At 35.8% G+C, this 23412-nt stretch overlaps 1 protein-coding gene across 1 annotated transcript; it reads right to left on the reverse strand.

Annotated features, from left to right (window-relative positions):
- Nucleotides 1-708: 708 nt before the first annotated feature.
- On the reverse strand, nt 709-2167 carry LOC125841729 (F-box only protein 13). The gene has a single exon (XM_049520905.1). The coding sequence runs from the start codon at nt 2123-2125 to the stop codon at nt 872-874; it is 1254 nt and encodes a 417-aa protein (XP_049376862.1). The 5' UTR covers nt 2126-2167; the 3' UTR covers nt 709-871.
- Between the last annotated feature and the right edge of the window lie 21245 nt (nt 2168-23412).

A 23412-nucleotide genomic window follows, 5' to 3' on the forward strand; every position in this document is an offset into this window, starting at 1 on the left:
CTTTGGGAAGTGCAAAGCAGTAAGAACTTGCTCAAGAAAATCCCATTCCAAAGAATCATATGTCTATCTTAAGCATACATCTCAGAGGAAGTACTTCATTACGTTATTATTGAAAATATGCAAGTTACCATTTCAAATATTCGTATAAAATAAAATCTGGTTGATCTAGCACTTGCATATATAATTATAATTTTTACAAAAGATTTTTGTTCTCTACATCCCAACATGTTTTGGCAATTGCAGCCTTATTCTAGAGTTGCACATAAGTTAAAATTAAGTCCACCTCCAACTGGAATGCACCTTTATCAGAGGCCAACAATGCCTTCTTCCTTGATCTACACATTCACACAACTGGTTTGATAGAACCAAGGTTATGGATGCCTTATACATCTTTCCTGTGATAGCAACAAGCTATTTCCCATGTTTTTTCCTCCCTAATATTCATTTCCCTTGGTATGAAAGTTTATTTCCTTTTTTTTCTTTTCTATTCCATTTTTATTATTCAAATTGGTATGTATAATTTATATGGACTTTGTATATGTGAAGTTGTGATAAAACGAGGCTTGAGAGTTATTATCTTTAATAAATTCTCACCAACTCAGTGAAAGTTCAGATATTGAAGAACCACTAAGATCCCATCCTAACACACTTTTCTTGATACAGTAATAAAGACCCTTTCAAATAAAATAATTTCAGCAATTACATCAATTCACTTTAGATACAGAAAAATATCATTAACTATGATAAATTTATTCCAAAGTAACAAGAAAAATATGGTAAAAGAATAAAGTGAAAAGTAACAACGAAGTCTGAAAAAAAAAAGAATGAAGAATCCCAATTATTCTACATTTTCCTCTCTGTCTTGTTGTAATCACACAGAAGCTTCAATCCTAGGCTGAAAAGAGAAAGCGCAGCTGAATTTCCCAGAACAAGCAGGCAATTCAGTCCACTCATTTTCAGCCAATTTACACAAGAAATACCTACAACTCTCATCATCATCAGTCGAACCAGAATTTGAAATGCAGACAAACATGTGTTCACTACTTCCGGTGCAGTTGATATCGACTTTCTTGCTATAAAACTCATGTGAAATTGCTGATGGCATTGACAACACCTGATTCCATGCCCATTCATTTTCATCAAATTTCCATATTCTGAGACTAGCTGTGTCAAGGAATTCAGATAGAACAACTGCTAATAGCTCTCCTCCGCATTCAACTAAGTCGATTGAGTACTCGTGATGAAGAGGGAGCAATCTTGGGTACTCGAAAAAGTGTTTTTCAGTAAGATTGCAAGCCACCACTTTCCCGGAAGAGTTCAAGAAACAGAGGATTTCTTGTCCATCGCCTTTCGTGGTTATTGAAGAGTATTGCTTACATGGGTTTTTTTGTATTTCAGTTCCTACTACATTCCCACATTTGCTCAAGAAATAGAGCATTCGATCATCGTCTTCTTCTTCTTCATCATCAGTACTACAGGATTGTGCTGCAGGGCAAGTAGGAGATTTCTTACTCAAAATTGCAGAGTCTTCCCAGCTATCTGTAGTGGAATCATAGATTCTGAAAGAAAGATTCGGAATTTCTCCGAAAATTAAGAAGAGTTTATACGATTCCTGAGTAGAAATCATTCCAATGGCAGAAAGGGTATCGGAATAATCCAATAAAGGAAGCTTGCGATACGAGGAAGTAACAGGGTTACAAATGAGGAATTCACCATTTTCGCCGTTATGAAAACAGAGGAGTCCACCAGAAGCAGCAACAGGTAGGAAATTCGACTGATTAAGCTGATTTTCATCAAGAAAATTAGATGGGTAGGTGAGGAATTTCCAGTTCATTTCAGCAGAATCATAAACAAAGTGTTGTTGATTCTTGAATTCGACTGATTGTGAAGAATCAACCATGTAGAACCAAGGTTCTCTTGATGGAATTTCAGAGCAAGCATGGTGGAAAACAGGGGAATTAGTAGCAGATTTCCACCTCTTGCTGACTGAACTTAATCTTAGAAAAGTTGAAGTTGGAAGCCATGAAAGAACCCTTTCAAGAAGATCTTGATTAAGTTCATCCAGTGGAAAAACAAGATCTTCATCTTCAATTGATTTTCTCTTTAAATTCCTCCTAGAAGCCATGAAAGAGAGAAGGAATTGGATACTAAATTTCTAATGTGGGGGTTTGACATTGGAATGTAATGGAGAATATAGATATATAAAGAGAGGAAAGTGGAGGGGGTGTGGGGAAGCTTCGTAAAGGATCTGTTTATTTTATTTTATTTGCGTTGACAATAGAGTAAAAGTAAAAGTGAGTTGGGAACACTTTTTGGTGTTGAAGATTTGACAAAAGCAGCAGCTTTGGAATTGTGTGTGTTTTGGATATTTGACAAAGAGCATCTCATATTCCCAACTAATGTTGGTTTCTTGTTTCTCTACCATTCACTATCTAATACTCACCAATAGGTAATGTGTGAGAATAGTTAAATCAAAAAAAGTATTGAAAACACATTTGAATTTAAATTTGACTTTGAATGGTTAGTTTCGTTTTTAAATTATTGACAGTTTTAAAAATACATAGCTACTTGACTAACTAAATTTAAATACATCTTCGATTTATCACATGATATATCAAGTGGTTTCAAACTCTTATAGGAGCGTGAAACTCTTAATAAAAAATCGAAAAAGTGTTGAAAACACCCTAAACATGACAAGAATTAGATGATGTATTTCACTCATGTGACAAGATGCAGGTGTATTTAAGTTCAAGTTGAAGTTGTATAATTATATTTGAACTCTTGAAAAAGTTAAAATTTTGTGAGGGGAAATTTACTGAAGAAATGGTCAAATCAATTTTTCAAACTCATAAAAAAGAAATAATTTAATAATCATTCGAATACATACGTGAACAATATTTTAAAAATGTTTTTTGAAAGAATAAAATAAAATCTATGTCCAAACATGTTGACCGTGTGAACAATTCCAACAGAGTAGATTACTCATTACAATATGGATTTACTGAATTGACTACATATTGTGGTATGACCGAATTGAAATTATAGTTCTTACTCCAACCATCATTGCGAGGGAACCCCAATCGGTGGGAATTTTTTCTCCGTGATTACTTGTTTATTTTTTCGTGATTACTTGTTCATTTTTTCTTTTTTAGTTACTTCTAATTATTTATTCATTTTTATAAATCAAGAAAGATTATTTTTTTATCTATTATACCCTCAATTAATTACTTTGAAAAAGGTAGAACTTGTTGAAAATCTTAAGTTTATAATTCATTCACTTCATAATTAATAGGGGTAAAATGGTAAACTCATTACGTCAATAATTATTTTTTTAATAAGTGTGTCAATTCAAAAGTGGACAAGTAATTAGAGATAGAGGGAGTATTTATTTTCAATTCTTTACAGAGTTATACATATACGAGGGTGTGACATACGCATATTAGGTTAGAAAATTAGTACACAGTGGAGTGTTGTTTTGCTTTCCAAATGTTTAGGTTTGTAGTTGTACTAGCTATATTATTGTAGTTCATGTTTTAGAAACAAACATTTTACCTTCACAACATAACAATAAGATATGCATATACTATATACAGGGGTGGAGCTACCCTAGAGTTCATCGAAAAATTACATTGTAATTTGTATATATAGAAAAAAAATTGATTTAATAAATATATATATAAATATTGACACCTCTTAACACAAGATGAAAGTTTAGTGTAATGATTAAGGGATTGACATGACTTATACATATTTACTTTATGACACTTTTTAAAAAAAATCTTAACTCTACCACTGATTATATATATCCTCATCATACTCCACCGTGCATTCTATCTTTTCAAATTGGCTTTGTGAAATTTAGTTGAATATGGTATAGAAAAGAAAAGAAGAAAAGAAGATGTAAGGAGAGAAAAGAGAAGGGTCACGAGTGGGCTAAAGAAAAGAAAAAGGGAAAAAGCAAAGGGTAATATAATAGGGCCCTACCATTGAAGGGAACAATAAACTAACGAGGAAAAAGTCACTGTCATCAAGGCGCCGCTCTCTTTCTCACTCTTTTTTTTTTCATTCATCAAAGACAACTGACTTGGGGTTGGCGGTGGTTGAGCTTTGGGAGGCTAGGGGTTGGGACTTGGGGTGGGGGGTTGCTCTCCATTATTACTTTGGGTGTCACGTTTAATATTTATACTAATTCCTTATATACAAATACACACGTATATAGTTAACGATTATATCCCACCCTTTTACATAGATCAATCTTTGACTCAATCTATCAAGAAAATAAAGATTTTGAGATGTAATTGCATGATGAACATTGAAAAATTTGGCTATGTGAATTTTAGTTTTATTGGTAAGGTATCGATTCTTAACCAAATAATTTTTTTTCCCTTTCCCTATGCTAAAAAAAAAGAGGGCATAGAAAAGATTATTACAAGGGCTTGGTAAAAAAAATTATGGTTGATTAAATGGTTTGTTTAGGGCTAAACAAATAAAGTCTTTAACTAAATTGCCTTTGACTCAAGAAAAGAGAAAAAATAAAAGAAGAAAAGGCAAACATAACATTTGTCAATTCCAAGTAAAGCAAACTCTTTGGCTGAAGTTGAGGAATCTATGCCTCGTGTTGAACCTACTTTTTCCCCCTAATATTATACTCTATGATATTAAAATGTGTGTGTACTTTGGTAGTTGTCTTTTGGTTTTGTCCATTTTTGTGCTTTTAAAGTCAAATACTTGGACAACAGAATCCAAAGCTAACCCATCCAATTTCTCCATCCTTCTACTATATAAAATAATTGACTTTGGATGCTCGAGGCTGAACACCAACAATAATATTTTATTAATTAATTCTATTTAAAGCCGTCAATTACGATATCTTTTTTTCTCTCTTCCATACGCGGTACGCCATGTCCCCATTTGTGGGATATTACAAAGGGTATGTTGGTGTTGTAGTGTGTCATACTTCCTCCCATCCATTTTACCATCTTTCTTTCGATAAAAGGCAATACTTTACTATCACATATATTATTATTATACATATAATCTAAAAGTATTACGTATTTTATTTTTATTTAAGAGTTTTATATCATATAATAAGGAAGATATACCTAGATGTATATTTTTTTGCTATTAGAGATATACTAAAATAGAGAAAGAGGTGAACAAGATATTCATATATCTCATATACATGTAAATCACACCAAATACATATATCCTACGTATCTAATGTGGTTCACATGTATATAAGATATCATATACATAGGAGAGTGGCGAGTGAGATGGGATGGAGCTGAACGAGATTTGTTATATATTCCAACTACATGTAAATCCACTTGGACACAGTGTATTCAGAACAAATTATAATTTTAAGCTCATGTATCCCGAGATAGGACACATCAAAATCTGGTAAGATTCGTAATATTCCAAACTAGAATGTATTTAAGTAATTAGCTTCTGAACTAGTGGGATTTCTTAAAATTTAAATCCTTTTTTCCACGCCTGAAGAAATTAATTAATATAAAAAGTAATTTAATTAAATTATCTTTATAAAACTGATTTAATATCAGTTAAGTGAAATTATCAGTTTTAATGATACCAATATAATATATGATACTGATTTAGTGTCAGTTAAGTGAAAAATTATCAGTCTTAATGAATGAGGGGTATGAACTGTAATTTTTATTTTTGAGAGAATGAATATTTCTTGAATTACTTTAAATTGAAATATGAACATGTAATTATTTTGAATTTTATGCCCATTTATATAGTTTTTCCTCTTGCTTTTGCTTCGAGGCCTTTCAGATTGAGTTGTAATTAAGATAGTTGGTTGCAGTTGGCTTACTGGCTATAGGTTTGGGGAGTGGTATAATCGGAGCAAGTTGGGAATAAATTGAATATTTTTATAAAATTGTTGTAGTACACAAAAATTGGGCGTGATTTAATAAAATTTATGAAAAAGGATTCAAAATATCCTTCAACTATACGAATTGGTATAAAATTACCTTTTTTCTATCTTTCGAGCCTAAAATGCCCTTCATGTCAACCTTTTGGCTCTATTCTGCCCTCATCTTTAACAACCTACAGTAAAACCTCTATAAATTAATATAGGTGGGACCATGAATTTTTATCATTTTATAGAAATATTATTTAATTAATAAATTAATATTTATTAATTTAAAGAAATATGGTTGAGATTTAATGAAAGTTAATTTTGATTATATCAAAATCATTATATCTTACTAATTTATGTATCATATTTATTGATTTCACATAAAAAAATATATACATAAAATACAACGAATACATCAAAATTATTGTATCTTACTAATTTCAACCTTGTGATGCTGGATAATAAAAGCTTTCAAGATGCATTATCGTAACATATTTTAACGTAGAATATTAGAAGGCTATGAAGTGGGACAAACTGATCCAACAAAGATTAATGTTTTGGATGCTATCAATTTTGCAATCCCTGCTTGGACAACAAATATGTTCAACAAGAGACAATAGCGAATTGTTTTCGACACTGTAAAATTCGTTCGGGGGATGCAGTCTCAGAGAATTTGAATGAACCCACTTGTGAAAACGGCATTCATGAACTTGGGGTCATGATTAATGATATCGGTTACCACAATAAAATAGATGGCAATAACATGTTGGATTATGCGGGTGAAAGTGATACATGTTCAGAGGTCTAGAGCTTAGAAGAAATTGTGGATACCATCAGAAAAAACAATGTTGATGCGGAAGTTGAAGATGATACTATATTTTTGAAACCATTTACGCGTAAGGAAACACTTACCGCATACTCTTAGCAATTTTATGGTGCAGTTCGAAAAGACAACACCGGAGCTCTTGGATGCAATAAGAAACGTTAGAGATGAACTTCAACTATATTTAAATTTTAAGAAAAAATAGAACACAATAGAATCATATTTCACTAAATTGTCTTAAATATATTTGTACTTTTAAAGAATTATTAATTTATGATATTACTGGGACCATATATTTATATAGGGGTCTTATGAAAATATATTATCTTATTATCTTATCGAAATTGATGATTTTTTCCATTGTCCCAAGTGGGACCGAAGGAAAATATTATTTTAGAGAGATTATTAATTTACCTAGTATTAATTTATAGAGGTTTTACTGTAAATAATAACCTTAATAAGCAAATTCACTTACGACGTGTCGCTATCCTAATAATTAATTAAACTAATTAAAAAAACAAATACCCACCAAAAAAAGAGTTTGGAACCTAAATAAGCCACAAAAATATAAAAGTGACCAAAATAAGCCACTACTTTAGTAAGTAACTAAAATAGGCTTAGTGGAAGAAAAATTCCACTTTATCTAATATTCTGAACGTTTTCCGTTAGTCTCATAACGTGTATATTTTAATATATAACAGAACAATTTCCTACACTTTATAAAATGAAACTATTTCTTACACTTTATAAAGTGTAAGTTTTTCTTACACTTTGTAAAGTGGAACTTTTTCTTACACTTTATAAAGTCGAAGAAAAAATTCCGTTCTACAAAGAGGAATATTTTTCACGTTTTTATCTCTTTATGAAACTTTTGCATTGTTTGTCATACAATTATATTGATTTGACATATCATAAAAATGGAAAAAATTATTACACTATATATTTTTATTTTTTTTATTCTGAAAAACCCTCCAATCTCTATTTAAGGAGGACGTTCAAACATAGTTGATAGCATCTACTGTCGCACCCTATTTCGAACCGGCCGAAACAGTTCACAATATAATATGGCTGACACTCTGATTTTGGAAAAATTGCTTTGTTTGTTTTAGAGTCGCCACCTAAATTTTAAGGAAAATATTAGGAAAACCATTTTTTATATGTAAATGTAAACTCTGTTTTGATTTGCGAAACCAGTGAGATTTTGAGTAAGGGTTTTGGTTACTCGAGGGGAAGGTGTAAAGCACCCCTCAGAGCCTATCCGAAGATAGTCCTTAAACTCAATTTAGGAAAATATGATTAGGAAAACTTGTTTATTTATTTTTTCTTTTATGATTAAACGATACAATACAAGGTAAGACATATATATGTCTTATAAAATATATTTAATAGTAGTATTGTAAAATAAATAAATAAATGTACTTAAATATATGATATATTCATATAAAAAATATATATATAAATAGGTGTATCATAATAAAATTATCCTACAAATATATAGATGTTGAATTTGCGAAAATCTATCGTCTTATTAAGACGTAAAAAAATAAGATAGTAGTTGAGTGTAAATATGTAGTAATATGTGATGTGTAATTTGAATGAAAATATATAGAATGGAGTTTTCTAAAATAGAATAAAATAAATGATACTAGATGTTAAAATATTAAAATATTACATAAAGGTTTGTGATCTTAAGTATGGTATGTACACATAGGTTGTTTAAAACATATGAATATTCATTATTTATTTACATGTTGAGAAAAATTGACAATAGATTATATGTAGTAAAATAATATGTATATGAAAGTGTAGAGATTTATAAATTATAACAAAAAAATAAGTAACTTCGTAAAAGAGATAGTAGATATGAAAAAAAATAATATAAAGGGTAACAAAATACTAAGTCATGTATAGAGAAAACTAAGTATAAAATATAGAATTTATACCTCTTATGTGCATGCATATATATGTATGTACCTTGTATTTTGAACTTGTTGACTTATCTAAAATCATGAAATAACATGTGAGGAAATAAAATGTTTTAACAATATTGATTTAAAAAGTGATAATAACAAATATATTTTCATAAAAAGTTGATGTAAAGAAATAAAAAAATAGGCCTAGCTATTGGTTACCCATCTCAACTTATGGTCGTTTGGTCCTTACCTCCAAATGTTTTAAAAGCGACGCCGAAGTATTTCAAAAGGTGAATAAGGAAGACAAATTTTCATATATATAACACTTGTTTTTCTAAAAAAAAGGGGTATTTGTATTTCATTTGATAAAAAAAGGGCATTTTTTATCTCTTAAATCTACCTATTTAAAGGCCTCCAAAGAGTTGCGTTTTTACTCTAAATGAATCAACATTTTAATCAAAACAATCTTATCTATAAGTTCTAAGAAAATATGTGTTCTTGTCTTCAAGGTTGTGATCTTTAACACATGAATTACTATACTTTGAAGCCCTTAAAACGTGGTGTTTTTAACTAAAAAAAAAATCTGCACCCATTTAGAACTAAAATACATTATTTTGATCCCAAAATGCTGCGTCATAAAGACTCCCATAACAAAAACGTTTTTGCTCCAAAAATACATATTTGTACTAAAAATCTGCTCACTAAAAAAACTGCTATTTTTACCTCTCAAAATCTAGAATTTTCAAGCTAAAACCTGCATTTTTACCTCTTAAGATCTGGAATTTTTCAAGCTAAAATCTGCACTTTGGACCTCAAAAATCTGCATTCATTAAGTTGCTAAAAAATTGTTATTAACTCTTATTGAAGCAAATCTTAAATTGATACATTCTCCTTTTAAAGAGATAAACGGAAGTGGTTTCCAAATTCACTTTTCTTAAAGGTTAGGCTTTCACAACCAAAAGATATAATAGATGAAAAACTTCTTTGGAAAGCATCGTCATAAGCCAAATGGTCATACTAAAACCCAATATCTAGAGGAATGTGAGACGGACGACTGCGTCTTACTCTCATTCTAGTTGGTTTGTACAAATCCAAACACAAATAGGAGCAATCAAAAAAAAGTATAAATGTTAAATACTAATATGTAAAACGTTTGCCGAAGTAACCGCACATATATGTTTATGTAAAAAATGTAAAGCTTTGAACTAAAAAGGAAGCGTTGACACTATTGATGAGATGAGAGCTGCTAGGCACGAGCAAATAATGTAGGCTATTGGTCGCTTCTCTTAATTTGGACAGAGATGGAGTCATATACTAACTCCAAACGCGCTCCCGAGTGTACATGTGACAAACAAAGAAGAAATGGAAATTAGCAAATGAGCTTCAAACTTATGCAGAACAAATCAAAATGAACTTCACATAGTTGCCTGGTAAAACAAATTTGAATCAACTTAAACCAACAAACACATTAGTAGACATGATTTTTACAACTTAATATCTTTCTAAGATTCATGTGAAGTTAGATATGGAGTATATGGTTTAGGAGTATTTATTTATCCTTTGAGCCTAGCAAGAGAAACATACAATTATAACACATATAGTTTCTAAGGAATAGACACAATCTGCATTTAGAACCAATTTCTAAGAAGTAGAGAAAGGATATTATAAATAGTTCTGCCGATTGTTAAGTAGAGCTAGACTAGTCTTAAGCTATCAGATTCGTAATAACATAAGATAACATCTATGTACAAACTGAAATCTGCGAAATTTCAGCAAAGTAAATGATGCACATTTAGACCAAAACAATGAAGGAGGTAATCACATCCATGAATTTGTTCATGTTCTATCCTATGTCAAGATATCACAAGAAGAGAGACGACAACTAAAACCAACTAGAAGCACACCAAATAGACAAAAAAAAAGAACTACAGGTCTTGTCTACTTCACATTATTTTTTGAGCAAAAACAAATTTCCCTTCTTCGTTACTAACTTTAGAAAACACCAGTCCCAAACAAAACAGACGCAGAGAATTGAACAACCGACTTAATCGTTTAGGAACCAATGCATATCAATCCGATAGATTCAAAGCAAAACGATAATAAAGTAACATGCTACCAAAAAAAATGAAAACAGAGGGAATATTTTACCATTCCCAAAACTTGGTTGATTTAGGGAGCTTTTAATGTGCTAATATTCATCAAATCATGTAAAATGTTTAACATACAGATATCTGGGCAGCAAGTACGATCCAAACCATATATGTAACACCCCGTATTCAAAATAGACAAAAATGCAGATTTTGAGAAGTTGCAGGTGCAGCTTACGATCACCATCCAAGGACCATAGGTCAGACCACGGCCCGTGCTGGTGGACCGTGGTTCACCACTGCAACCCCTCCCCAAACCAGCTCAGAAAATTGGCTAAATCCCGACTCACGGACAGACCCACGGTCCGTAGATCAGACCACGGTCCGTGGTCTGTGTCCATGGATCGAGACCTCCTTTACCCAACCTCTGATACGAACTACGGTTGACCAGCACGGACCGTCGTTCGATCCACGGTCCGTAGGTCTAACCGTAGATCGAAGGATAGCAGCCAGTTAGCTGAAAATTCTGATGGGTCAACTTCAGATGGTCATAACTTTTAGCACAAAATTAATTATGTGTCCCATGACCTATGGTTAGATAGATAATTGAATTATCTTTCCAACGCCACCTATTTTGCTAAATTCCGACCTCCGAGTAAAAAGTTATGCCCGTTTTAGTGAAGACCTGTCGGGCAGACTCGAACTACGGACCCAATCTACGGACCGTAGGTCCAAACCGTCGATCACTCCGACAGCAGTTAATTCAGGGGTCTTTTGGTCTTTTCCTATTTCGTTTAACCCCTAAGATACGTCGTTTAAACCCTAAATCATGAGGTTTTAATTAGTTTAAGCCTAGAAACATAACTAGAACTTACCTAAGTCAAATTCATTAATCAAAACTTAGAAAATTAGAAGCAAGAAGGGAGAAAAAGGTCAAGAACCCTAGTTCAAGAACGCAGCGAGGTTTCTTCAGTTCCAGCCCCGAAATCGAAAGATTTCTCCGTGGAATTCGTCACCAGGTATGTGGGATTTCACTAGTGGGTTCCTTTCGCCCATTAGGTCCCTAGAATTCAGTCAGATTCTTGATTCCATGATTATGAACAGACCTAGGGTTTCTAGAATTACAGCAGATCATCATGAATTAGTTATTTAAATGTTCCAAATCAGATTATCATGTTATTGCTCAGTTTATCGCATGAATTTCAGAACCCTAGCTATGTATTTCTTTAGTTCTTGAATTACACATGCTAGGTCAGATATTTCAGTATTCAGTTTTACATGCCTCAGTTTATGAATGCATCATTATCAGATTAATTGTTGCATTCTCAGTTTGCATGTTCAGTTTCGAGCTATCCAGTATTTACAGAAATTCAGTCATAACCAGTTAACCACTTAATTCATTGGGAGTAGCATAATACCGAGTTGGACTAGGGTTTCAGCGTACCCATATAGTCCCAGAACTACGAGCCACGTAGGTGTAAGTCCCCTCTGTGGGCAACATCAGTTTAGTGATCACGCCAGCATGCCTCTATACCTCTGGCAGGGTATATTGGGTCCTCTCGATGGGGCGTATACATCGGACTCCACATTTAGCTCATGTGGTTTTATGTCGGTTATTAGTAGCTCCCACAGTTCAGTCAGACTCTATTGCATTGACCATATTTCAGTACAGTCAGTATTCAGTCTCAGCATGTTATAAATTTGGTCATTGCATCAGTTAGCTCAGTATTCAGTATTTTCAGTATCTATATCATGTTCAGATTATTTCATTGCTTTATTGCTTTGTTCAGTTATATGTTATTTCAGCTTTACTCTATCCTGCATGCTCAGTACCTTTCAAGTACTGACGCATACGTGCGCTACATCTTCTCGTGATGTAGGTTCAGGTTCTCAGTATCCAGATCACGCTTAGATCGGTTCTCGATCTTCAGTTCAGCAGCATCAGTGGTGAGTCCTCATTCTTCGAGGACTAGTGACATGTTTATCTTTATCGCTTTTAGTCTTTAGTTTCAGTTTTGCTAGATCTAGTTGGGGCATGTCCCAACATTTCTAGTCAGTTTAGAGGCTTATTTCAGACATAGTTAGATTCAGCTTAGTGTTTTGAGTTTGATATTTCTTTTGTATTAAACTCTCAGATTTGATATATTCAGTTATAGTATATGGGTATTCCCCATCTTTTCAGATTTATTTATGATTTAGCTTCCGCATCAGTTTATTATCTTTAGTATGCTCATGATCATGCCAGCAGGGTTAGCTTGGGATCACTTGTGGTCCTAGGTCCCGTGTCCGCGTCTTGGGGGTAGCTCGGGGCGTGACAAACTTGGTATCAGAGCATTAGGTTTAAGTGTCCTAGGATGTCTGAAAAGCCGCACTAGGTAGAGTCCTTTTCATGGGTGTGTAGTGCGCACCACATCTAATGAGAGGGAGGCTACAAAGTGTCTTTAGGAAAAATCTTCATTTTCTTGTTACTCTTATCGTGCGTAAGGTATGATCTAATTCCATTCTAACTCGACGTTCTACGTTTCAGTGATCATGCCTCCTCGTAGAGCTTATGTCAGGAATGCGAATGCCAGGAACGCAAACGCAGCTCCTCCAGTTCCAGATCAGGAAGTCTCAAATGCTGAATTCAGGAATGCCATTCAGATGTTGGCTCAGAGTGTCGCTAACCAGAACAATCAGCGGGTTCAAGCTCCTGTGAATGCAAATGGTGGATCAGCAGCAGCAAGGGTCCGTGACTTTGTTAGGATGAATCCTCCAGAGTTCTTAGGATCGCAGACTGGTGAAGATCCCCAGAATTTCTTGGATGAGATCAAGAAGATCTTTGAGGTGATGCAGGTCACTGGGAATGATCGGGTTGAGTTAGCATCTTACCAACTTAAGGATGTAGCTCATATCTGGTATACTCAGTGGAAGGAGAACAGGGGTACAGATGTTGCTCCTATTACTTGGGAATGTTTCAGCGAAACCTTTCTAGACAGGTTTTTCCCCATAGAGTTGAGAGAAGCAAGGGCCCAGGAATTTATGAACTTAAGGCAGGGTAACATGACTGTCCAAGAGTATGGGCTCAAGTTTAACCAACTCTCCAGGTATGCTCCTCACATGGTTGCTGATTCCAGGGCTCAGATGAATAAGTTTCTCTATGGAGTGTCAGACTTAGTGAAAACAGAGTGCAGGAATGCTATGTTGTTGGGAGACATGAACATCTCTAGGCTCATGACTCATGCTCAGCAGGTTGAGGGTGATAAGCTTAGGGAACAGGCTAAGGAGACTAAGAAAGCAAGAACAGGTAACTACGAGTATTCCCAACAGAAATCGGGTGGTGGAAATCGCTCGCATTTTCAGCAGAAGTCTTCGACTCCAGCCCCTTCATCAGCTAGTGTTCCATCCCCCAGGTTCCGTAATGATCAGAAAGGTAGGGCGTCAGGCTCTAAGTCTCAAGGTAGTGTTTCAGGCACCAAAACCTACCCAACTTGCCCGAAATGTAGTAGGAACCATCCGGGCGAGTGCCTTGCAGGTAAGGAAGGATGCTTTGGGTGTGGCCAGTCTGGTCATAGATTGAAGGATTGTCCTTCAAGACAAGGTCAAGGAGGAAATAATGGTAGAGCTCAGTCTACAACTTCAGCAGCACCAGCAGGTCGCCCGACTCAGCAGGGTAACTCTTCTGGTACTGGTGGCGGACAGCGCCAAAACAGGCTTTATGCTCTTCAGGCTCGTCAAGATCAGGAAGATTCTCCTGATGTAGTCACTGGTACGTTACGAGTCTTTGATCTTGATGTTTATGCATTGTTAGATCCAGGGGCTACTTTGTCTTTTGTAACTCCTTACATAGCAGTCCAATTCAGTGTTAGTCCAGAAACTCTTTCAGAACCTTTCTCAGTCTCTACTCCAGTCGGTGACCCAGTTATAGCTAGACGGGTATACAGAAATTGCCCTGTCACAGTCTCTCAGAAAGTCACCTCAGCAGATCTTGTAGAGTTAGAAATGGTAGACTTCGATGTCATTCTAGGCATGGATTGGTTACATTCATGTTATGCCTCAGTCGATTGTAGAACTAGGATTGTTCGTTTTCAGTTTCCAGACGAACCAATCCTAGAATGGAAGGGTAGTAGCTTAGCGCCTATGGGTCGATTCATTTCTTACCTTAAGGCCAGAAAGATGATCTCTAAGGGTTATCTCTATCATCTAGTTCGGGTTAAGGATTCTAGTTCCGAATCCCCAACTCTTGAGTCAGTTCCTGTAGTCAGTGAGTTTCCAGAAGTGTTCCCAGAAGATCTTCCTGGAGTTCCTCCCGAAAGGGAAATAGACTTTGGAATTGATCTCCTTCCAGATACCCAGCCTATCTCTATCCCTCCTTACAGAATGGCTCCAGCTGAGCTTAAGGAATTGAAAGAGCAGTTGAAAGACCTTCTAGATAAGGGCTTCATCAGACCTAGTATTTCGCCATGGGGTGCACCAGTGTTGTTCGTGAAGAAGAAAGATGGTTCTCTCAGAATGTGCATTGACTATAGGCAGTTGAACAAGGTCACAATCAAGAATAAGTATCCCATCCCCAGGATTGATGACTTGTTTGACCAACTTCAGGGTGCTAGTCATTTCTCAAAGATAGACCTCAGATCAGGTTATCATCAGCTTAGAGTCAGAGATAGTGACATTCCGAAGACAGCCTTCAGAACTCGGTATGGTCATTATGAATTTGTAGTTATGTCATTTGGACTAACCAATGCTCCTGCAGCTTTCATGGATTTGATGAACAGAGTGTTCAAGCAGTACTTGGACTTGTTCGTTATCGTCTTTATTGATGATATCCTCATTTACTCTAGGAATGAGGAAGAACATGCGAGTCATTTGAGAGTTGTTCTGCAAACTCTCAAAGATCGCCAGTTATTTGCAAAATTTAACAAGTGTGAGTTTTGGTTACAATCAGTTGCCTTCCTTGGGCATATTGTGTCTAGTGAAGGAATTCGAGTAGATTCCCAGAAGATAGAAGCAGTGAAACAATGGCCCAGACCTACCTCTGCTACAGATATCAGAAGTTTCTTGGGTCTAGCGGGCTATTACAGACGGTTTGTGGAAGGATTTTCATCCATAGCCTCTCCATTGACTAAGTTAACTCAGAAAAAGGTTAAGTTCCAATGGTCAGATGATTGTGAGAAAAGCTTTGCAGAACTGAAAACTAGGTTGACTACAGCTCCTGTCTTGACTCTACCAGAGGGTTCAGATGGTTATGTGATCTATTGTGATGCATCCAGGGTCGGCCTAGGTTGTGTGTTGATGCAGCGAGGTAAGGTTATAGCTTATGCTTCCAGACAACTTAAGGTACATGAGAAGAATTATCCAACTCATGACCTCGAGCTTGCAGCAGTGGTGTTTGCACTCAAGATTTGGAGACACTACTTGTATGGTGTTCATGTAGATGTGTTCACAGACCATAAGAGCCTTCAGTATGTATTCACCCAGAAAGAGTTGAATCTTCGCCAGAGAAGGTGGCTTGAGTTCCTCAAAGATTATGATATGAGCGTGCATTACCATCCGGGTAAGGCGAATGTAGTAGCAGATGCCCTTAGCAGACTATCCATGGGTAGTGTAGCACATGTTGAGGAAGAAAGGAGAGAGCTAGCAAAGGATGTTCACAGACTTGCTCGCCTAGGAGTTCGTCTTATGAGCATATCAGATGGTGGTGTAACGGTTCAGAATGGGGCAGAATCTTCTTTGGTAGTAGAGGTTAAGGAAAAGCAAGATAGTGATCCAATCTTGCTTGAACTTAAGGGTGCAGTCCACAATCAGAGAGTGGAGGTTTTCTCCCAAGGGGGAGATGGTGTACTTCGCTATCAAGGTAGATTGTGTGTTCCTGATGTGGGTGAATTGAGACAGCATATTCTCGCAGAAGCCCACAATTCCAGATATTCTATTCATCCAGGCGCCACTAAGATGTACCGTGATCTACGGGAAGTCTATTGGTGGAATGGTATGAAAAGAGATATAACAGACTTTGTGGCTAAGTGCCCCAATTGCCAGCAAGTAAAGGTAGAACATCAGAAACCAGGAGGTATGACTCAAGAGATTGACATTCCTACTTGGAAGTGGGAAGTGATCAACATGGACTTCATCACAGGTTTACCTCGTACTCGCAGACAACATGACTCCATTTGGGTGATTGTTGATAGGGTTACTAAGTCTTCTCGCTTTTTGGCGGTCAAGACTACAGATTCGGCGGAGGATTACGCCAAGCTTTACATTAATGAGATTGTGAGGTTGCATGGAGTTCCTTTGTCTATCATCTCAGATAGAGGTCCTCAGTTTACATCTCATTTCTGGAAGTCATTTCAGAAAGGTCTTGGTACTCAGGTTAATCTTAGCACAACATTTCATCCACAGACGGATGGTCAGGCAGAGCGTACCATTCAGACCTTAGAGGACATGTTGAGAGCTTGTGTGATCGACTTCAAGGGTAGTTGGGATGATCACCTTCCTCTAATAGAGTTCGCCTACAACAATAGTTACCATTCCAGCATTCAGATGGCCCCTTATGAGGCATTGTATGGGCGTAGATGTAGATCTCCAGTTGGTTGGTTTGAAGTAGGTGAAGCAGCCTTGATAGGACCAGATTCGGTCCTTGATGCTATGGAGAAAGTGCAACTCATTAGAGATAGACTTAAGACTGCTCAGAGTCGCCAGAAGTCTTATGCAGATGTGAGAAGAAGGGAACTAGAGTTCCAAGTTGATGATTGGGTTTTCCTGAAAGTGTCACCCATGAAGGGGGTGATGAGATTTGGCAAGAAAGGAAAGCTCAGTCCCAGATATGTAGGCCCTTACCGGATCTTGAAAAGGATTGGTAAAGTGGCTTATGAGTTAGAGTTGCCAGCAGACTTAGCAGCAGTGCATCCAGTCTTTCACATTTCTCTTTTGAAGAAGTGTGTGGGTGATCCAGCATCCATAGTGCCATTAGAGAGTGTGGCCGTGAAAGATAGCCTTTCTTATGAGGATGTACCAGTTGAGATTCTCGATCGTCAGGTTAGAAGGTTGAGAAATAAAGAAGTCGCTTCAGTCAAGGTTTTGTGGAGGAGTCAGTCAGTAGAGGGAGCTACTTGGGAAGCAGAAGCAGCCATGAAGTCCAAGTATCCTCACCTCTTTCCTTCCGATTCCATTCCAGCTTGAGGTAATAGTTCCTCTTCAGTTTTTCAGTCATTCATGCGAAAATTCAGTCTTAGAATCATGTTCCTTCAGTTTGTACTTGCATTTTCAGCGTATTTGCATGTTCTTGGAACTCAGTTCAGTCAGAAATTCAGTTCTCAGTGTTCAGTGGTAGGGATTGCAGCCCTCTCCCTCCATTTCAGCTAGTTTAGTCTTCATTCGAGGACGAATGGTCCCAAGGGGGAGATAATGTAACACCCCGTATTCAAAATAGACAAAAATGCAGATTTTGAGAAGTTGCAGGTGCAACTTACGGTCACCATCCACGGACCGTAGGTCAGACCACGGCCCGTGCTGGTGGTCCGTGGTTCACCACTGCAACCCCTCCCCAAACCAGCTCAGAAATTTGGCTAAGTGTTGACCCACGGCCGGACTTACGGTCCGTAGGTCAGGTCACGGACCGTAGTTCGTGTCCGTGGATCGATGCCCCAAAAGCCCAGCTTCAGTCCCGAACTACGGTTGACCAGCACGGACCGTCATTCGATCCACGGTCCGTAGGTCTGACCGTAGATCGAAGGTTAGCAGCCAGTTAGCTGAAAATTCTGATGGGTCAACTTCAGATGGTCATAACTTTTAGTACAAAATGAATTATGTGTCCCATGACCTATGGTTAGATAGATAATTGAATTATCTTTCCAACGCCACTGAGTTTGCTAAATTCCGACCTCCGAGTAAAAAGTTATGCCCGTTTTAGTGAAGGCCTGTCGAACAGGCTTGACTTACGGACGCAATCTACGGACCGTAGATTGACCTACGGCCCGTAGGTCCAATCCGTAGATCACTCCGACAGCAGTTAATTCAGGGGTCTTTTGGTCTTTTCCTATTTCGTTTAACCCCTTAGATACGTCGTTTAAACCCTAAATCATGAGGTTTTAATCAGTTTAAGCCTAGAAACATAACTAGAACTTATCCAAGTCAATTCATTAATCAAAACTTAGAAAATTAGAAGCAAGAGAGGAGAAAAAGGTCAAGAACCCTAGTTCAAGAACGCAGCGAGGTTTCTTCAGTTCCAGCCCCGAAATCGAAAGATTTCTCCGTGGAATTCGTCACCAGGTATGTGGGATTTCACTAGTGGGTTCCTTTCGCCCATTAGGTCCCTAGAATTCAGTCAGATTCTTGATTCCATGATTATGAACAGACCTAGGGTTTCTAGAATTACAGCAGATCATCATGAATTAGTTATTTAAATGTTCCAAATCAGATTATCATGTTATTGCTCAGTTTATCGCATGAATTTCAGAACCCTAGCTATGTATTTCTTTAGTTCTTGAATTACACATGCTAGGTCAGATATTTCAGTATTCAGTTTTACATGCCTCAGTTTATGAATGCATCATTATCAGATTAATTGTTGCATTCTCAGTTTGCATGTTCAGTTTCGAGCTATCCAGTATTTACAGAAATTCAGTCATAACCAGTTAACCACTTAATTCATTGGGAGTAGCATAATACCGAGTTGGACTAGGGTTTCAGCGTACCCATATAGTCCCAGAACTACGAGCCACGTAGGTGTAAGTCCCCTCTGTGGGCAACATCAGTTTAGTGATCACGCCAGCATGTCTTTATACCTCTGGCAGGGTATATTGGGTCCTCTCGATGGGGCGTATACATCGGACTCCACATTTAGCTCATGTGGTTTTATGTCGGTTATTAGTAGCTCCCACAGTTCAGTCAGACTCTATTGCATTGACCACATTTACAGTTCATTCAGTATTCAGTCAGCATGTTATAAATTGGTCATTGCATTCAGTTAGCTCAGTATTCAGTATCTATATCATGTTCAGATTATTTCATTGCTTTATTGCTTTGTTCAGTTATATGTTCTTTCAACTTTACTCTATCCTGCCTGCTCAGTACCTTTCGTGTATTGACGCATACGTGCGCTACATCTTCTCGTGATGTAGGTTCAGGTTCTCAGTATCCAGATCACGCTTAGATCGGTTCCCGATCTCCAGTTCAGCAGAATTAGTGGTGAGTTCTCATTCTCCGAGGACAATAGTCATGAGTTTCTTTTCAGTATTTTTAGTCTTTAGTTTCAGTTTTGCTAGATCTAGTTGGGGCATATCCAAACATTTCTAGTCAGTTGAGAGGCCTATTTCAGACATAGTTAGATTCAGCTTAGTATTAAGTTAATGACTTCTTTGTATTAAACTCATCAATTTTCATATATTTCAGTTATAGTATATGGGTATTCCCCATTTTTTCAGATTTATTTATGAATTAGCTTCCGCATCAGTTTATTATCTTTAGTATGCTCATGATCATGCCAGCAGGGTTAGCTTGGGATCACCTGTGGTCCTAGGTCCCGTGTTCGCGTCTCAGGGGTAGCTCGGGGCGTGACAATTTAACTTAAAGATTTTTAGCTAAAAGGTGAACGCGATCAACTAAAGTTAACAGAACGGCGCAATAAGACAGATTAGGATGGCTCTAATGGTTTTAACTGTATGTGTTTAGACAAATATAACTTAGACGAGGCATGTCTATGCCATAATACTATCTGGCAGCAAACGACAAAACAGTACCAACGATTACTGGGAAATGACACAGCCGAACTAAACCTGGACAAACTTTAATAACAAAAGGGAAAACCAAATGAATATAAATGAAAGAATCATTCATTCTGCAAGACGATCATAACAAATTAACCTCCACTAATCCAGGCAGCAACTATTGATCTGTACTAAAAAATAAGCGTAAGAATGATAGAACAAAAATTTGTCTAACATAATGAGGTTCTATAACAATGAACATTCAAACTATTTTGAATAAAACGAAACAGTGATTCGACTAATTTTCAAAATAAGATAAGTCATGGCGAAAATAAGACACTAATTCAAATTAGCAGTTCATTATTTCACACACAACAACTCAAATCATTTTGATTCGCAACAACCAAGATAAAGGAGAAAGAGTAACAAAAAATGTACCTCTTTTGGGGCAGCAAACAAGAGCTTTTTACGTCAAGAATTCCAACTTTCAACTCTTCTTCCGACTTGGATTCAAAGCCAAAATAGAAAGATGAAAGAAGATAGAAATTTTCTTAAATCTAATGCTTGAAGTGTGTTCTATCCCTCTTCTCTGTTGTTCTTTGATCCGTCTTTCTCGATGGATATTCGCCTCTCTTTTTTTTCTCTCTGGCACGAATGGGAAGACGCCTACCCTTTTATAGGCAAAAACCGGATTCAAAAAAAAAATTAAAAAAAATACGAATTTGATAAACTAAAATCATGCTAGAAAACAGAGAGTTGCAACTTGATATCAAAATCAATCATCACTTTTCAGATTTTGATCTGTTGGACTAATTTAAACTACGAATTTTAAAAATATTTCGAACAAAAACCCGGCCAGAACAGAGGTGTAGGGGGCGTAAGGATCTGCTTTTATCAGAAAAAGGTTGAGGGATGAGACATAAAACAAGGGACCGCCGGAAATTATTGTTTTCAGGCGGTTCATGGCCGTTCTTTGATGGGACGAAGTAGTGAAGGCCATGGAGAAGGAGAAAGTTGAAGGAGCGTATGGGAACAAAGATTTTCTGGGAAAGGGAAAAATTGTACTGTCTTTATGAAATGCTGAAAAGTTGAAGCGATGGTCTTGGAAAAGAAAGAGAAGAAAAGTCTTGTTTATTTTGGGCCGTTCGATCATTTGATCAGACAGTTAAAATAAATCAGAAGTTAAAAGAAAGAGTTGTGTATATATATATATATATATATTGAATAATGGTAAAAGCTTAATTATCTAGGACCATTAGATTTAACCGTAAGGTTAAGATTTAAGCTAAAGAAGCACAATCCATGTGCTCGCCGATGTGGCATACACGGATTGGCCGGTTTAAGAAGACTTGGATTGCCAAATTTGCTCAAATTAAATTCATTTAAATTATAACTACTTCTTTATTAAATAGTCATAAGAGATAATTATTTTGCAAGATTAGCTTATTTGATAAAATTAGTCGTTCTTAAAATTAAATTAATATAGATTAGTAACTTATTAATTAATTAAGCTTTCTAATTTTAATAAAATGCACGAAAAATATCTATTGCAACAAAAGGAATTATATTTGAACAAAAAATAGGTTCGATTCTTAAGAACGACACTTATGTAAAAATGAGAAAGTAAGTTGTAATATAATATATTTAATTTTTATAAGAAATAACATTTAAGAAATAAATTTATCAAGTCAAATAAATAATTAAAATTTTTTGTATTCCTATAAAAAAATTTCATAACATATATATTTTATTATTATTATTATCATTATATTTATTACTATAGTTAAATGTGGAGAGCCAAAATTGAGTGTCAACACCTACAACATAAAGTTTTCTATATTTGTTCATTTCAATCTCAAAAAAAAAAAGTCTTCTAAACCAAAAGTTAGAGTTTCGATTTATTGGGATGATGAAATTATACATGACGAAAATACCGTTGATTATAATCGTCCTCCTAAACACAATGCTAAATATTCAATTAATGTCCGATATCATAAATTTCTTTCATCAGTTTATAAAAGAATGAGTATAAACAGTACTGTTTATAATTTGATTATAGTTGAAAAATACCCTACTTCATTTTTATCACAAGGACAAGTAAATTTTGAAGAGTGGATTATCTATAATGACGAATTGTTGGCCGACTTTTTGAGGGTTCCAGATGACTACATAGATCAAATCAAGTTAACAATACTTGAAATCTATGTTAGGAAGGAGCCTAAGACTAGTCAACAACGTTCTCCTTTATCGGTCGATGTCCATCCCCGATTAGAAAATCGTAATAGCGTTGATGGATTTTCGATAATTCAATCTACTGATTTTCCTAACATGACTCATTATCAAAATATTCTTATCGATATGATTTTGATTTGAACGAAACTATCAATGAAAGTGACTGATAATGCTTAATAATTATATTTCGATTATTATTTGTTGATTTTGTCAATTATTTATTAATTTATATGGTTTTTTTTTTTTATTATTATTATTATTATATATTTTGTAGCAGTTTACCTCAGCAAGATAGGAATATTGCTCCAAGTTATGAACTGGATAATTATTTTGGTCAATCCTCACACTTTGAAATGACGAAAAATATTGTGACATCCTCAAATTTTCATGTCTCGCCTACTTTTGATGCAGATGATTATCGGTATGTCCAACACTTGATTTTTTATTTAAGTAAGTTAATTGCGTGAGATAAATATTTATACTTTTTTACATATATTGGGAAAATATCACACAAGATGAGCCCATTGATCCTGTCAATATCGATGATCGTGACCTTCCAAATTACGGCTCACCTTCAACTAGTGATAGTGATGATTTGCTTAATGCCGAGGAATCAGGAGATAATGTTCCATTTGAGGCATCATCTAGCGGTTTAAGTCCCGTATATCCATCCTCATCTTCATTGTCTCTCTTCCTCTTTTTAGCCGGAAGATCCTTTATGTTCACATTCTTTACAATTCTTTTAACAACTTTTTTTCTTCCAGGTGTTTGAGGCATATCATCCACTGACATA

This window comes from Solanum stenotomum, chromosome 10 (assembly GCF_019186545.1).
Source record: "Solanum stenotomum isolate F172 chromosome 10, ASM1918654v1, whole genome shotgun sequence".
NCBI classification, from domain to species: Eukaryota; Viridiplantae; Streptophyta; class Magnoliopsida; order Solanales; family Solanaceae; genus Solanum; species Solanum stenotomum.

Excerpts from the sequence above, each read along its gene's own strand:
- LOC125841729 (XM_049520905.1), bottom strand. The coding sequence starts at position 2,125 with ATGGCTTCTAGGAGGAATTTAAAGAGAAAATCAATTGAAGATGAAGAT.